The sequence below is a fragment of the Pipra filicauda genome, unplaced genomic scaffold (genome assembly GCF_003945595.2).
Source record: "Pipra filicauda isolate LSUMZ 115617 unplaced genomic scaffold, ASM394559v2 scaffold71_size5581439_pilon, whole genome shotgun sequence".
NCBI lineage: Eukaryota > Metazoa > Chordata > Aves > Passeriformes > Pipridae > Pipra > Pipra filicauda.
In genome coordinates, this window is record NW_024104887.1 from 774,102 (window position 1) to 790,689 (window position 16,588).

The 16,588-nt window shown below is 44.3% G+C and overlaps 1 protein-coding gene across 2 annotated transcripts in view; it reads right to left on the reverse strand.

Annotated features, from left to right (window-relative positions):
* UGCG (UDP-glucose ceramide glucosyltransferase) overlaps positions 1-16,384 on the reverse strand; it is a 30,850-nt gene extending 14,466 nt beyond the window's left edge. The window contains exon 1 of one of the 2 annotated variants that reach the window (XM_027710319.2): positions 15,683-15,977. In XM_027710319.2, coding sequence (XP_027566120.1) covers positions 15,683-15,780 — 98 coding nt within the window. In that variant the 5' untranslated portion in view covers positions 15,781-15,977. Of the gene's footprint in view, positions 1-15,682; positions 15,978-16,293 lie in introns of those variants that run through there. The other variant, XM_039389322.1, reaches the window with a different exon arrangement.
* Between the last annotated feature and the right edge of the window lie 204 nt (positions 16,385-16,588).

Consider the following 16,588-nt stretch of genomic DNA (forward strand, 5'->3'; position numbering starts at 1 on the left):
CCTTGATAAGCAGGAAATACAAGAAGGAAGTCGCAGAGTAAATGGGAAAAGATAAGAAAGGAAAACATGAAGACAACTTTGAGGCAGGACTGTGATAAATAAGCACTGAGTTATAAAACCACAGAATCTTGCAAGGCATCATATTACTGACATATCATGCTGACACAGAGTATTATGCAGGTGATTGAATTACAGTAGGAAAAGCCTACAGACTGTGCAAGAGGGGGAAACCTTGCAAAACATGCAAATAAGGCATGCAGCATTATCACGATCTGTTCAGCTACAAAGCACCGCATACTCTTGACAGCAAATGGCAAAACTGTCCCTAACATACTATCTTTAAGTAAGACTCGAGTTCATGTGCTATTCATAACATTGCACAGAAGTGGCAGCCTGCCATTCTGAAAGCACTGTGGCATTGTGACACTAAAGTAAAGTAATTTCCACGCCAGTAATTGCAGTGCTCTGCTAGACTCCATGTAGCAGAAGGTAAAGTAACAGTAAACCAGATCATTTTACACAGAGGACTATTTGTGAAGCGGCATATTCTGACATAGAATTAAAGTTACAATTAAAATTCTACCATCACCAGAGAAACAGGCCAACTGTTACAAAAAAAAAGTTACAATATTGAAATTAAGGCTAACATTTAACATGGAAATCAAAATAATAGACTAAATTTAAACAACATCAACACTGTTGAAGCAAGTACATTCTAAATGAAGTTCTGTGTGCTACAGAATATGCACTGAAGTCTCCAAAGCAGAGGTAAGATGAAGTTGGTATTTTTGAGCACTAACTTGTGCTTATGGTGGTTTAATTCTCTCAAACAGGTGTTGTGATCAGAGCAGTCCTCATTACTACATAACTTCTGTATGTATAGTTCAAAATCATAAAGCAAAGCAATCCTTTCTCAACATTTGTATCATGTATAGAATAACGTATTATTTTGCATTGAAATTAGCCCAAAGCAGCCAAAAACACTAATTATACTTGCTTAATACATTTTTCCCACCTCTGCCTAATGCAGTAAGCTTGCAGAAAAACACTACACCAAGGAACATACAATGGTTCAATGACATTGAGCTCTGCAACAGATGTTGGCAGAGCACTGCTTACAGGGACTTTCAGATAGTGCACGTGAAAACCTAAGTAGCCAGGTTGTATCTAAGCACTTTTGCACCTACATTTATTAAATGAATCATCCTGCAGCCTCTGGATAGTAAAACTGAAATTCCTTCTTATACAGTCTGGTTCTGGTATATGTGGGTATACTTCCTCTCCACACCTCATTAAGGGCAGAAGAATATTACAATTGAATGCTTTGGGTTGAAAGAGATCTTAGACATCATCTATTTCCAACTCCCTGTCATGGGTAGGGATACCTTCTGCTACAGTAGCTGGCTCACAGCCCTGCTCAACCTGGCCTTGAGCACTTCCAGGGATGGGGAATCCACAGCTTCTCTGGGCAACCTGTGCCGGTATCTCACCACCCCCACAGTAAAGAATTTCTTCCTAAAATCTTATCTAAAACTACTCTCTTTCAGTTTTAAGCCATCACCCCTTGTCCATGACCTTCTAAAAAGGCCGTCTCCATCTCTCTTGTAGGTGGTATTCTAGAGAAAACAAAAACCTTGCTACCTTAGACAGATTGCTGGGTCTCTGAGACATAAACCTTCTAAAAGCAGCTAAAAAGACCTCACTCTTTATTGACTCATTTCAACCTTCTCTCAGCAGCTACTTTAAGAACTATCCTATTATAGGGAGATAAGTAAGTCTTGATCAGAAATGTGTAACAGATAGTTAAATATTGCAAGACAGCAAAACAAGATGCAGAAACCACTGATGATATTCCTTGAAGACTGTGGTTTCACAGGCCATCGAGATAAGCTAGCAGATCATTACTTCTGAAAGGGACTGGTTTTCCTGCTTCTATTTCTGCATTTTTAGTGAGCTGAACCATCTCACACAGGTCTTTCTGGAGTGTTGATCTGTTGTGGAATACCAAACACAAGGTCTCAGCATGAACAGGAGAAAGAAGTTCCAAGATTATTCTGCTTCTTTTGGTAACAGAAAGGTAGAAAGGATGAGCTCCGTACATCTTCCTTACTTTACATATATATATATATGTATATATATATATATATAAATATATATACATTTATAAACACCTCCATGTATTTAACCACATATATGTGTAGTTAAAACACTTTCAAAAGTTGGCATCTTTATCCACAGGAAAAAAAAAAAAAAGAAATTTGCTACTGGTATATCACACTGGTTAATGCATTAAATACAATTTAAAAAGATTGGAGGATTTCAAAAACTTTGCAGACAACCCTTAAATTCATGAAAGTATTAGCAGCACCCTTGCTTCATAAAGACTACTATTAGCATATTTAAAATCCTACCATATTAATGTAATGGTATGAAGACAAATCCGTATCAGAAAGCATAGATAACTACCAAATAAGTTTTAGTACCTCAAAGCAGTAACTTTTTATACAGTCATCTGATCATCACAATTAAGTAATCAAGAACACTTTTTATATAGAGAAAGCTCTTTTCTATGTAAAATAATGTATGCATAATGATGTCCTTGGGACAACTGTTTAACAGATCAGGAGCACAAGTAGTTTCTCCTCTGTCCTTCCAGCTGCAAAGAAGGATGAGAAAAGAAACGGCAAAGGAAGACCCAGCAAATACCTGGCTCTGTAACTCGTGTCACTGACATAATTTTGAGTTTCTTGATCATGGGTTGGTTTATATGACACCATGCCTGCTGCAACAGATGGAGTACCTGTCTCAAAGAGGAGAAAAAGGATTTTTGCATAGGAGTTAGCAGGGCTCACTGAAAGAACTTTAAACTGTATTTGAAGGGGGAAGGGATAAAACCAGACTCTCTAGAGATAAGTCTGGGTCCTTCAGTCTGCCATCTCAGTGGAGTTAGGGGACCGAGATCCACATGGCAGCAGAGACACGGGAGTCACTGAAGTGCTAAAAACCACTAATGTATCTGCAAACTCCACATAGGAAAACCTCTCTCCAAAAACATGGCAGGATTAATTGCCCAGCTGAAGTTCATCTACAACAACGCACGCAGCATAGGCCTCAAACAGGAGGGGCTGGAAGCCATCGTGAGGCTGGAAAACTATGACAGTTATCAATATGGAACATGGTGAGATGACACACAACTGAAGTGCTACAATGGATGGCTTTTGGGGCCAGTTCTTTTTAATATCTATACTGATGATGTGGACAACAGGACCAAATGCACGCTCAGTGTGAGCTTGCATATGACACTAAGTTGGGTGGGAGTGTTGATCTCTTGGAGAGCAGGAAGGCTCTGGAGAGGGATCTGGACAGGCTGAATCGATGGGTCAAGGCCAACTGTATGAGATTCAACAAGGCAAAATGCCGGGTCCTACCCTTGAGTCACAACAACCCCAGGCAGCGCTACAGGCTGGGGGAAGAGTGGTTGCAAAGCTGCCCAGCAGAAAAGGACCTGGCAGTGCTGCTGGACAATCGGCTGAACTGCAGACAGCAGTGGGACCAGGTGGCCAAGGAGGTCAATGGTATCCTGGCTTGTATCACCAATAGTGTGACCAGCAGGACCAAGGAAGAGACTGTCCCCCTGTACTTGGCACTGGTGAGGCCACACCTCAAATCCGGTGCCCAGTTTTGGGCCCCTCACAGCAAGAAAGACACCGAGGTGCTGCAGCATGTCCAGAGAAGAACAGTGAAGCTGCTGAAGGGTCTAGAGAGTAAGTCCTATGTAAAGCAGCTGAAGGAGCTGAGTCTGGAGAAGAGATGGCTCAGGGGAGACCTTATTGCTCGCTACAACTACCAGAAAGGAGGTTGTAGCAAAGTGGGAGTCAGTCTCTGCTCCCAGGTGACAAGACAAGAGGAAATGGCCTCAAATTGTGCCGAAGGAGGTTTAGGTTGAGTATTAGGAATAATTTATTCACTAGAAGGGTTACCAAGCATTGGAATGGGCTGCCCAAGGAAGTAGTAGAGTCACCAAACCTGTAGATAGTTAAAAAATGTTTAGATGTGGCACTTACAGACATGGTTTAGTGTTAGGTTAACAGTTGGACTTGATGATCTTAGAGAGCTTTTTCAACTTAGACTAAGATTTTTTTTTTACTAGATATTGATATATATTATATAATGTTATATAATTATATTTTATATAATAAATAGGTATGTGAAGGTTTTTGCCTGCCTGTGAAGGTGGGAGGGATGGGGTCTATAGAAGCAGCCATTGTCATAGCTCTGGTCCATCCCACCAAGAAGCAAAACTAGACACTTGTGCATGGAGGCAGAGAAACACAACTAAGGCTGAATAACATGCTGTTATCAAGTACTTATTTCTTATACTTTTATACCCGGATTTAAGCATGCAGGCATACTACTGTTGCATTAGTAGGTCTATTACACTCCTCTTTATAGACCTTCTAGACTTCAGAGATTCAAAAACTGAAACACAGGTCAAACAAAAAGCAGTGGTCACAGCTCTCTTAGTAAATGGAGAGAATTATTCCTAAAGCAAGAAACAAACACCTTGATCTTGTTTTCAGCCTTTTTTCCCCTTGAGTGGAGCTTTATAACGTAGCTGAACCAGTTTAACTACAGGCTACTGCTCCGAGGCACTCCTTCTTCCCTCCTTTCCCCTCTTCTGGGACGTCCTGTGCTTCTCATCGGTGCTGATATTTGTCTAATCCCACAGTAAATTAGCTGAGATACATAAACCACCACAAAACTATTAGCACACATGTAATGTTCACATGTCATCAATTTAACCTAGTTAGTTTGAAAGGATGTGGCAAGATGATCATGTAGTTTCACTGGCAGCAAAGATTCCCTGAAAATCCTTCTCCTGTGTTACCATCAACACCAACCAAACAAAGTATCATGCTGGTACTGATGCCCATACAATCCTGCTTCAATTCATTCACTTAACAGAAAGTTAAACCTGGCTTTTTTTTCCTTGCAGTTCAGATTGTGTTCTGCCAAATTAGAGTTTGGGCACATTAGGGAAGGCAAGAAGCTCCAGAGCACATTCAAGAAAGTGGCTGTGAATGTGCTGCCAAGATCATGAGAGAAGAGCAGGAATAGGGTCTCCTTCCTTCTCATGCTTCAGTGGGCTTCCAGAAGAGCTGAGCTGACCACAGATTTGGGTCAGGTCCCTGAAAACTATTCCACAACCAACTCTACATCACAGCATGCACTCCCTTATAGTTTGCTCCTTGCCCCTATTTGCTCAAGAAACAGTTGACTCAAGTTAATAAGTAATAGAAAACACTGCCAGCACGCACAAGTGACTCAAAGTAATACTAAACGCATGTCACCCTGATACCTGTCTTGACCGAAGGAAGACATCAGCCTATAGAAATATGCTGGTCCCAGGTCAGGATACCTTTGCTTGGCTGCTGGCCTGGGTCAAACCACTGCATCAGTCACCCAGAGTGCTTTCAGGCAGGCAGTCTTTCCCATCCTCCCCTCTTGTCACCTACTTACATCCAATTCAGCAGCCACATGGACACAGGGCAAGTCAATCCACTCACTCAGCAAACTAATAGTTACACAACTGTCAGATCTAACAACAGGGAGGAGCAGAAACACACAGGTGTGGACAACGGGAAAGAACTTAAGAGGATACCCTGATGTAATTAAAAACAATTAACATGTCACTTAGCCTTGATAAAATATTCAGAGATAGACGGAAGTAGGCAAGTCTGAAAGAAGTACATGGAAGGTAAGATTCAGGTGTGCACTTTGTAGTAGAGGCTGTCTGTCAGCAGAGAAATAGTCATAAGTTTGTGCATGCCTGCAAAACCACTGAAAACAAAAAATGTAACCCTACCTTCTGCATACTAGGAGTTTATATTGAAAAGCATGCTGCAATTGGGTACTGCTTCATCACATGCCAGGTGAATGTACACGGCAGATCAATCATCTCATACGCTTCACACATATTTTCTCCTGTACTACACATCCCCCCCATACAAAAAAAAAAAAGAAAAGGACCTTAGAATGTAAAGCACTGAAATCAGTGGGTAGTGGAGAGAAAGGGCAATGATTAGGAAAAAAACCCCAAAACTTAAGCTCCAAAATAGCGCCTTTTTTTTTTTTGGTGGAGAAGTCAAATTAAAGGTCTTGAGCAGGAGCTAATCAAGAAAGGACCCAGATTGCGATCATTGTTATTTTTCAGAAGGTGACTGTTCTCGAAAACCAAACACTGATTTGCTCTTTCAGTTTTGGAAAGTAATAGTTCGATCAGTTGCTAGTAACAAAGACAAACAAAATTATACAACGCAGAACAAATTCTATCTAGTGCTAGTCACCATTTCAAATATAAAATCTCAACACACAACTGAAATTCTTCAACCAGCATTTTCCAAATATTACCACAAAATCACGTTCAGTAGATGTAATCTGTAACTTGATACAGTTTTTCTAAAAGAGGGGGAGTGGGAAGAGGGGGGAGACAGGGGAGTTAAAGATGATTTCAAACACATTTTAAAGTTTTAAGCAGAAGAAAAAAAACCCTTATCTTTCAGGAATAAGAACAACACTACAGAACTCAAAACCAGTGAATATGTCTTCTCCTACTCCCCTCCCTGCCCCCACACCTGCACGATAAAGGATAAACAAACAGGCTCCCATAGAATCGGCTGTGGTTAAACTTGAAGTAATGGGAACCCTGTTACTGACCAAATCCTAGGCAGTTTACAATTCAGCAAGCTGAAATGTAGTGGGCTTAACAAAAACACGGCAAGTTGCCTACAACACATCCATTACGGATCACACTAAGCATTAAAATGAACACACCGTTTTCCCTTGTAGTCTACCTGCAGTTTGCCACCAAAACAGCAATTCACTCCCTGTTTCTGCTTTCCCTCACCCTCAGCCCACCGGTGGCTATAAAACAGTCAATACCACAACATAAATTGGATCAGGCTGCTGATCAAACAGGGAAGTATCCCACAGAAAAAGCTAGCTTGCTGATCTGAGTCACCACATAGCCACATGCTCACTAAAGGCAGATTAGTACTGCAGAAATGTTTAGAAAGGTGTAGCAGTAGGAGGTGGATTTGGATTATCCCTTTGAGCACCAAATCAGGAGTCACTAAGGCACAGAAATAGAAACCCTTTTTGATACAGACTCTTCGCAACAAACCATGCAACTTCAGAGAACTGCATCCACCACAATTTGTGTTTTGTTTATGAAAGCATCTCCAGTGGATGGATGGCTGTAACTCTGGGTCAGATAAACCAAGCTTTTAGTACAGCATCAACCCATCAGTGTTAAGTACGGGATCTTCTAAAACACAAAACTTTAAACTATTGTATTGTGAGACTATTCAATTTGGTTTTCTGACTTATTTTAAAAATCTGTTAACACTAAACTAGCTCAGATTCAATTATTTCATAAGGTACAAGTTTAAATGACAACATAATTTGCTAAACACTACATAACATGCTTCCTACAGACCCCAGGCTGCTCTTTACTGCTTGTTTTGCGCCAAAGATCCCTGCCACGCAAATATTTCTCAATTTTTCTCCCTAAAAGATTACAAAATAGTTAACTGCCAGAATTATGTTAATGGCTAAGAAGAAACTATATTATCGAATCATGCCAAAACTTTTTCTTTATTTTCGGTGTATGACAGGCCAATTTTTATTTCATTAACTCATCAGCAAGTGTTTCCAGAGTACAAAACAGCATAATGCTGAAGAAAGACGCTCAAACACCAATTCACACAGGTGTGAACACACAGTCCTGGGCCCTATTAATCCCAGCCACAGTAACAGAAAAGCTGTAAACGTTGTCTGGACTACACAGTTGTCAATGAGACAGTGTAAGTGCCCTTGTGCTGCAAATGCCTTGGAAAGCTTGAATAAGTCTCCTGTAAGAAACATCACATATTGAAGAAAGCAATTATTAAACACCATAACAACAACAACCCAAACTTTGAAAGAAAATGGTAAGTTAAAGTAACGCTGCTACACTCAACATCATGTCTGTCAGCATTTCAGAAGGGCAATGGTTTTTTGGGTTTTTTTTTAAATTTCCAGTAGATACAAACCAGAAAAACTGAGTTGGTAAATTTTATCTGTCTTATCTCTAAAGAAACCCACAAAATTTGGCTCACAGACTCTCAGAAAAATAGATGAATTCACCTCTCTCACCACTACACAATCTGCACAAAAAAATCTGCTTGGAAATGCTGTTATGAAACATATGTATCACCCCTCTAAAAGATGCTTAAAAAGAAGTGTGATGTAACATAATTTTGATACATATCAATAGTATTTCAAAAGGTTAAGAGGCACAACTCTTGACAATGTATTTCATCCATCCACTGTACCACCTCATATTATGCAGTTAATATCACTGGCAGGGGAAGAAGGAGCAGCAAAACACCCCACAGACTCCTGCAGCCTAAAAATTTAATCTATTTCCCCCTCTCCCATCACAGAGATCTGTAATGCTTTTAACCCTCTAAGAATTTTTGCAGAAAGATACTGCTAATGAGATTACGAGTTTGCTCCGTTCCGTGTTCCAAATATACAAGATCAAAGACAACAATCTGTTGTTAGTGTCACCAACATTTTATGTCATCCTTGTCATCAGCTACTCGAAAAACTATTTACCTTGAGGTAGACAACCTGTATGAAAAATTTCAGTGTAAGTAGTTCAAGTTGTATAAAGATTCAACTAAGTCACACACCCAAGAACAGACATGCCATTTCACATGTCCTAGACATCTTCCAGACAACTCCTGGAGAAGTTCCAATACCATCACTTTGCAGCTTTCTGTTTGTGTGTGATTATCAATAGGAGGGAAGGGTACCTCTAATCTCATAAATGAGTCCTTGCATTATCTCCAAAGTCTAGCAAAATGTTGGTTCACTTATGCCTGGTAACACTTGATAGTAACAGGAGAGCTCTCTGAAGATTGCCTTTTAAATTAGATCTACGCTACAACCTACTTGGTTCTTATCTGTAATAAGATGCCTCCAAAGCACTTTCACAAACCAGAGAAAATGCAACCCCTATGATGGCAAAGTGGGTAACTACTGCTGCTCTTAACAGCTACCTTACCCTATCTGTTGCCAGACACTGCGAAGTGTAAGACAGTCCAAAGGAGGAGACAGTCCCACCAACAAACAAAAAGGTGAAAATGAGATGACAAAGAGAAGCAGAGAGATCAGAGAACAGAGCACGGTAATTCTGGACACAAATCACAGACTAACCAGGAAGAGGGGGGTCAAAGATTTAAAAAAAACAAACAAACAGCTGACAAGACAAGCAAACTGGGCCAAGAGAAATAAAACTATTTTCTTACAAATTAAGTGTTATAATCACTATACAGTAATAGATTATTAACCAAAATATCAAAAGACTGCACAGAAAAAAAAGCAGAAGTCAAACATAGGCTATGTGGGGGTTTTGTTTAGGTTTGGAAGCCATGTTTAGAAAGTTCTTCAATGTTGCAGAAGTACCTCAGGAAACTTGAGTTTTATGCATCTGTGCAAACTGAATTTCCTCCTTGTGTCCATACACATTACACTAAGGCAATTAATTACTTTTAGTTATATTTGGGTGTTTTATTACGTTTATATGTTCCTAGAAGTCTTGTATTTCACTCAGCAGACAAGGTGCAACAGGCCCGGTTACACCCAAATGCCACATAAATGCAGAATTCATTATTTCTTCATTGACTACGGTAACTAAAAGCTTTTTAAAATAATTTGTCTAAATCCAGCAGTATCAATTTGTCTAAAACCAGTTTATCAATTAATTGACACACACTACCCTTCGCACTTACACCTGGGAACCAAGACAATGAGGAGCCTCAGCACCAACTGACTGCGGCTGCCTTAAAGTGATTTCCATTAGGTGCTATAATTAGAATTGCCACCGACAACTGGTACAAGAACAATGGAGACTCAAAGCCAGAACATGACTTCACATGAGTTCAGTTTTTCGGACCAGACAAATAAAGCAGCAAAAACAAATAAATAGTTACTAAACATTATCTAATGTTTGTTTTAGTTACCGAACATTACCTAATGTGTTTAATATCTTTGTTGACAATCTGGACAAGGGGATCAAGTGCATCCTCAGTAAGTTCACAGATGACACTAAGTTGGGTGGGAGTGTTGATCTCTTGGAGAGTAGGAAGGCCCTGGAGAGGGATGTGGATTGATGGGCTGAGGCCAATTGTATGAGGTCCAACAAGGCAAAATGCCAGGTCGTGCCTTTGGGTCACAACAACCCCAGGCAGCGCTACAGGCTGGGGGAAGAGTGGTTGGAAAGCCGCCCAGCAGAAAAGGACCTGGCAGTGCTGCTGGACAATCGGCTGAACTGCAGACAGCAGTGGGACCAGGTGGTCAAGGAGGCCAATGGCATCCTGGCTTGTATCAGCAATAGTGTGACCAGCAGGACCAAGGAAGAAATTGTCCCCCTGTACTTGGCACTGGTGAGGCCACACCTCAAATCCGGTGCCCAGTTTTGGGCCCCTCACAGCAAGAAAGACACCGAGGTGCTGCAGCATGTCCAGAGAAGAACAATGAAGCTGCTGAAGGGTCTGGAGCACAAGTCTTGTAAAGGAGCAGCTGAAGGAGCTACTGTTGTTTAGCCTAGAGAAGAGAAGGTTCAGGGGAGACCTTATTGCTCTCTAAAACTACCAGAAAGCAGGTTGTAGCCAGTTGGGAGTTGGTCTCTTCTCCCACGTAACTAGCAATAGGACAAGAGGAAATGGCCTCATGCTGTGCCAGGGGAGCTTCAGGTTGGACATCACGAAGAATTTCTTCATGGAAAAGGTGGTCAAGATTTGGAATGGGCTGCCTAGGGAAGTGGTGGAGTCACCATCCCTGGAAATGTTCAAGAAACAACTAGACATTGTACTTTGTCATAAGGTTTAATTGACAAGGTAGTCAAAGGCTGGACTCAATGATCTCAGCTTTTCCAACCTAAATGTTTCTGTGATTCAAACCCATCCAAAGTAAGGCAAGGCAGTAGGGAAAAGCGGTGGCAAGAACCAGATTTTGCAAATGCATTATGGAAGGACAGGCACTCTTCCTCAACTGAACCCTTGTACAGTACCTTAGGTATCCAAACACTATAACTTTTAAAGCCATTACAGCACAAGCCAATGCAAAAGAAATGTTGTCTTGACCTTAAGGTTGACAACTGCTGACAGCATTTCAAGGCAAAAAAGCTTACTTTCTTGAATAACCCCATTTATCTACTTAATTCACACATGTCCTAAGTGTTTTGCTAAACTGAACATCTTAAATACCAATGAGGAACCACAGAAGGATGACTGTCTAGTCCACAACAGTGTCACTGACATGTTACAACACTATCTTAGTACTCCAGTGGTAGAGATCAGCTCTTCCAACTCACCAGTTCAGAACATAAAGAGAAAACAGAAAGACTAATTAGTTTCAACTTTCCTCTTTACTTCCTCTAACAGGTACAATGTAAGTATTTTTCAGTATATGACAAGTACCACATAACTCTATTCTAATACTGCATCCTCCCACTGACATCAGAAGAAGTTTCTGTAAGTGAAAACTCCTTCATACCTCAGGGGTTTAGGAACGGGTGCAGTGTGCTGCGTCTGCTATCCAGGACAGAATTAGTCTCTATGAGATGAGGGGCACTAGTAAAAGTGTCCAGCCACCAGAGTTTTCAGGTCACTAACAGAGTGTTCAGCACTAACAATCACCATCTATCTGGGGTCCTTTCCCCAGAAACATGTTCCAGCATTCGAAGCAGAGTTGATCTCCTGATTCTGCTAATTCCTTTCACAGAGATATCTTGCTTGCAGGACCAGGGTATTCTTCTATGTACAATTCCATCAGAAAACCCCACAGTCCTCCTCCCTTGCACAGAGCAATGCTAACAAGTGCCACAGGCTCCAAAATCACCAGAGCAGTGCTCTCTCCAGCCGTCAGCTATATGCCATCAGCTTCAGTTGCCCAGTACCACCACAGCCACTGCAAGGACAGCTCCCTGGGACGGCTGCTTTAGGTGCCCAGCACTTCTTTATTACTTCAAAGGGCAGCTGCGTGGTCATACTATGGGCAGCTGTGGTCCTGTTTCCTCAAATCACTGTAACTGAGGCAGCTCCTCCACAACAGCCTGCCAACTCAGCACAGATTGCACTTTGGTCACTTCAGTGCTACCAGCTGTTCACCTCCAGCCATGGGCCACCTTTTCACACTGAACATTAAATACCTCTGTTACCATCAGCCCATTTCTCTGCCAAAGAGCTCCTGGCTCTGGCCCTGCTGAGACAGTAACTCCAGAGCCCCAGTGGAAGCATACTTTTTTCCAGGGGCCTCAGAGGCTGAAACTGCATCACCTCAGTTCTTACCATCCTCTTCACAACTGGCAAGTTTTCCATCTGCAAACACACAATCTGCATTAACTCCTCATACACAATACACACGCTCATAAGACAAGTTCCCATTAACACAAAGCACAACTCCTTCTAGGTTTCACATGACTACAAATACTCCAGACCCAGGCCATACCAGGTCCAACTGCTGCCTGCATTCCCCACCAATTACTGTCACAGGCAAAACTGCCTCAACTCAGGCAATTCTACTCAAATTATTGTCAATTAATGGGCAACTAATTATCAATGTGGGTATTGAGAAAAAAAGACAAACAACTTTCAGGGAAGTACCTTTTGCCTTCCTTCTCCAGGCTCAGCTTCAGTCAGAGACATTTCCTCCCCACTTTTCCATCTGAACTGCTCTTTTGCACAGTTCCTTACATTCAGTCCCTCCCCTGCCCTTCAGCAAGACAACATAGGAGGCAAAATTCAGCATGTAAAGGTTCTTCTGGCCATGCCTTGCTTCTCACTTATTTTCCTCCACTGCTGGTTGCGTCTTAACCGTTACGCTGCTCTAGCAGGTGTAGCTGCTCAGGAGAGACTGACTACAGGTTTGCAATCCCTGAGTCAGCTCCAGTATGGGCCCGTCACTGGCTGCAGTCTTCTCGGGTGAGTCATCCACAGGCTGCAGCTCCTCAGGGTGGGTTGCCTGACAGGTCAAAGTCCATTCAGGGGTATCTTACCTGCAGCCCAGAGTGCATTCAGGAGTTTCCCTCCTCCAGTGTGCTGCCTCCACAAGAGGCAGTGCCTTTGAAGGGGTAGCTCCTGTGGCACTGATTGCCCAAAAGTGTACCCTTCTCTCTGGTTCTCCCTTGTTTTTTCTTCTCATGTCTCTTAGCATATCTCATCCTTCTCCCTCCTGTTTATCCTCTTTCATGTCTTCCCCTATGTTGCCATTTGCATCTCCTGCCCTTTACAGCTGTCAGTCTTTCTTAAAGATTTATGAGCAGCAGCACTACACAGGTCTGCCTGATTGAGGTTTTAACATGCAATGGACTGTTTTAATCAGTTTCAAAGCTGTCCAAAATTAGCTGTGTCCACAGCAGCCTATGTTTTCATCTCCCACTAAGCACCCTTTCTCCTCCCCCGTACTGAAATTCTGCCATTTATGTCCAAGACAACCCATACAGATAGTTTTCAAGAAAGAAGTTAATTATCCAAGTGAATATTAGATCTAAGGGTAACTTGAGCAGAAAAAATTATTAGAGCTTATAAATGATTTAATATAAAATAAACCAAAGAACCACAAACTAACAAAGAAAAAAAACCAAACCAAACCATAAGGCAACTAAGACCAAGGGCAAAAGAAGCAAATCTCCGGTATCCACAAATTCAACTCTGGAAGCATGGACTGGATGAGTGGACGGTGAGGAGCACTGAGAACTGCCTGAACAGCAGATCGCAGAGGGTCATAATTAGTGGCACGGGGTCTAGTTTGAGGCCGGTTAGTAGTGGTGTCCCCCAGTGTTCAATACTGGGCCCAGTATTGTTGAACTTATCCATCAATGCCTTGGATGAAGGGACAGATGCCTCCTCAGCAAGTTCACTGATAACACAAAGATCGGAGGAGTGGCCAATACCCCAGAGGGCTGTGCAGCCCTTCAGAAGGACCTTGACAAGTTGGAGAGATGGACAGAGAAAAACAGTCTAAAATTCAACAAAGGCAAATGAAGGGTCCTCACCTGGGGAAGAATAACCCCAGGCACCGGCACAGGCTGGGGGCCAACCTGCTGGAAAGCAGCTCTGTAGAGAAGAACCTGGGGATCCTCATGGACAACAAGGTGTCCATGAAGCACCAGTGTGTCCACGTGGCCAAGCAGGCCAATGATATCCTGGGGTGCATTAAGAAGAGTATTGCCAGCAGGTTAAGTGAGGTGATTCTGCCTCTCTACTCAGCCCTGCTGAGGCCTCACATGGCTGTGTCCAGTTCTGAGCTCCTTAGTACATGAGAGACATGGAGCTTCTGAAGCAGGTCCAGTGGAAGGCAACAAAGATGATTAAGGGACTGGAGCATCTCTCTTATGGGTGAGGGAACTGGGCTTGTTCAGCCTCGAGAGGAGACAACTGAGATGGGACCTCATTAATGTCTCTAAGTATCTGAAGGGAGGGTGTCAAGAGGATGGAGCCAAGCAATAGGATGAGAAGCAATGGCCCGAAACCGATGCAGAGGAAGTTCCACCTGAATATGAGGAAGAACTTCTTTACTGTGGGGGTGATCAACCACTGAAACAGGTTGCCCAGAGAGGCTATGGTGTTTCCCTCGCTGGAGATATTCAAGAACTGTTTGGACACAATCCTGTGCCATGTGCTCTAGGATGACCCTGCTTGAGCAGGGAGGTTGGACCAGATTGACATACTGCGGTCCCTTCCACCCTTACCCATTCTGTGAGATTTGCTTTCAACAATGGCTGGGATTTATCACAGATACCTATCAGATGCAGTGGAACAGCAAGAAAGGAGAATAGATAAACACAAGCAAAGCAAACAAATTCAGCTATTTTCTAATCCTAGCAGTGATGCAAGAGTTGCCTTTTGCTTAAAGGAGCAAAACAGGACCTTCTACAAAAAGAGATGCCTTCTTAATTCTTCCCTCACATGCCCACAGCCAACGCCTCTGCTAGGCTGTATCTGCTTTGTTCGTCCGTCAAAAATGTGTGCACAAACTCATAAAAGAATTTCTACTTGTACTTATCCAAGAAGGGTCTAACACACTATATATACTTGTTTTTATTAGTACTACCATCATTTCTCAGCAGAAAAAAAGAAGCATACTTATGGCTAAAATTTTGTCTGCCTGGTAGAGGATACTGTACTCCTTCAGTTGCTCTTCTGTACAGCCGTTGCACAATCAAAATATCACACATTTGGTAAGTGCTGTGCACGCTGGTCTCCCACCATCACCGGAAAAGCCTCGCTTTACAGGTGTACCGGCACACAACAAAACCCAAGCCTTCCCCAGCAGCGCTAAGGGCAAAGGAGCAAAGATCACGGCGCAGAGCAGGAGGCAGAAACCCACAGAGGGCGGTTTTTACCCGAAGAGCGATAGCACGAACCCAGCTGTGCACTGAGGACGGCGGCGTGACGCTCGGGTCTCCCGGCGGGGGATCCCGGTGCTGACACCCGGGGGAAGAGGAGCCGCCGGCCGCGGGGGAGGCGGTGCGGCTGCAGCGGACGGGGCCCCGCTGCCCGGGCGCTCCGGGCGCGATGGCGGGTGGGTGACGGAACAACGCGGCGCCATCCCCCCGCACCCCGGCGCTTACGTGTAGATGATGGACATGAAGTGCATGAGCCACAGCACGACGAAGAGGATGAGCCCGAAGATGGCGAGTCCCTCCAGGGCCAGAGCCAGCACCGCCATCCCCGGGGGGGCGCGGCGGCCCGGGCAAAGCCGGCGGCGGAGCGGAGCGAGGCGGGGAGGAGCGGAGCGGCTCGGGAGGCTCGTGGGCGTGCGGGGCGGCGGTTGCCGCGGGCGGGCTCTCGGGCAGCTCCGGGGGCGCCGCTGCTGCTCCGCACCAGCCTCCGCGCGGCTGCCGCTGGCGCACCAGGAGCCGCCGCCGCCTTTCTGTCAGCGCAGGAGGCGGGGCGGGCGGGCACATCCGTTACGGGCCCGGCCCCCCGCCCGCCGCCGCCGCCGCCGCCGCCTGACCTTGAGTCCGTCCCCCTCGGGCCGCCGGGCGAGGTGCGGGCCAGCGGCGGCGCTGGGCGGGCTCCCCCCGGGGCAGGGAGCGCCCGGCCCGGCCCGGCCCGGCCGCCGAGGAGGGGTGTGGGTGTTGGGGCGGCGGAGGCGGCGAAGGCTCCGTGTCGTCCAACTTTGCTGTTGGCTTTTAAAAGCGCTCCCTCAGCCGCCGCTGAGGAGACCGCAGCCCCTTACCTTATCCGCAGAGGTAGAGATCGGGGCAGCTGGATGTTGCCGAGCATCTATGAGGAGAGACTGCGGGAGTTTGGAGAAGAGGAGACTGAGAGGGGACCTCATTAATACATGTAAATATCTCAGAGGCAGGTACCAAGAGGAAGGTACCAGACTCTTTTTGGTGGTGCCCAGCGACAGGACGAGGAGCGATGGCCATAAACTAAAACACAGGAAGTTCCACCTCAACATGAGGAAGAACTCCTTTCCATTGAGGGTGGCAGAGCAGAGGAACACGCTGCCCAGGGAGGTCGTGGAG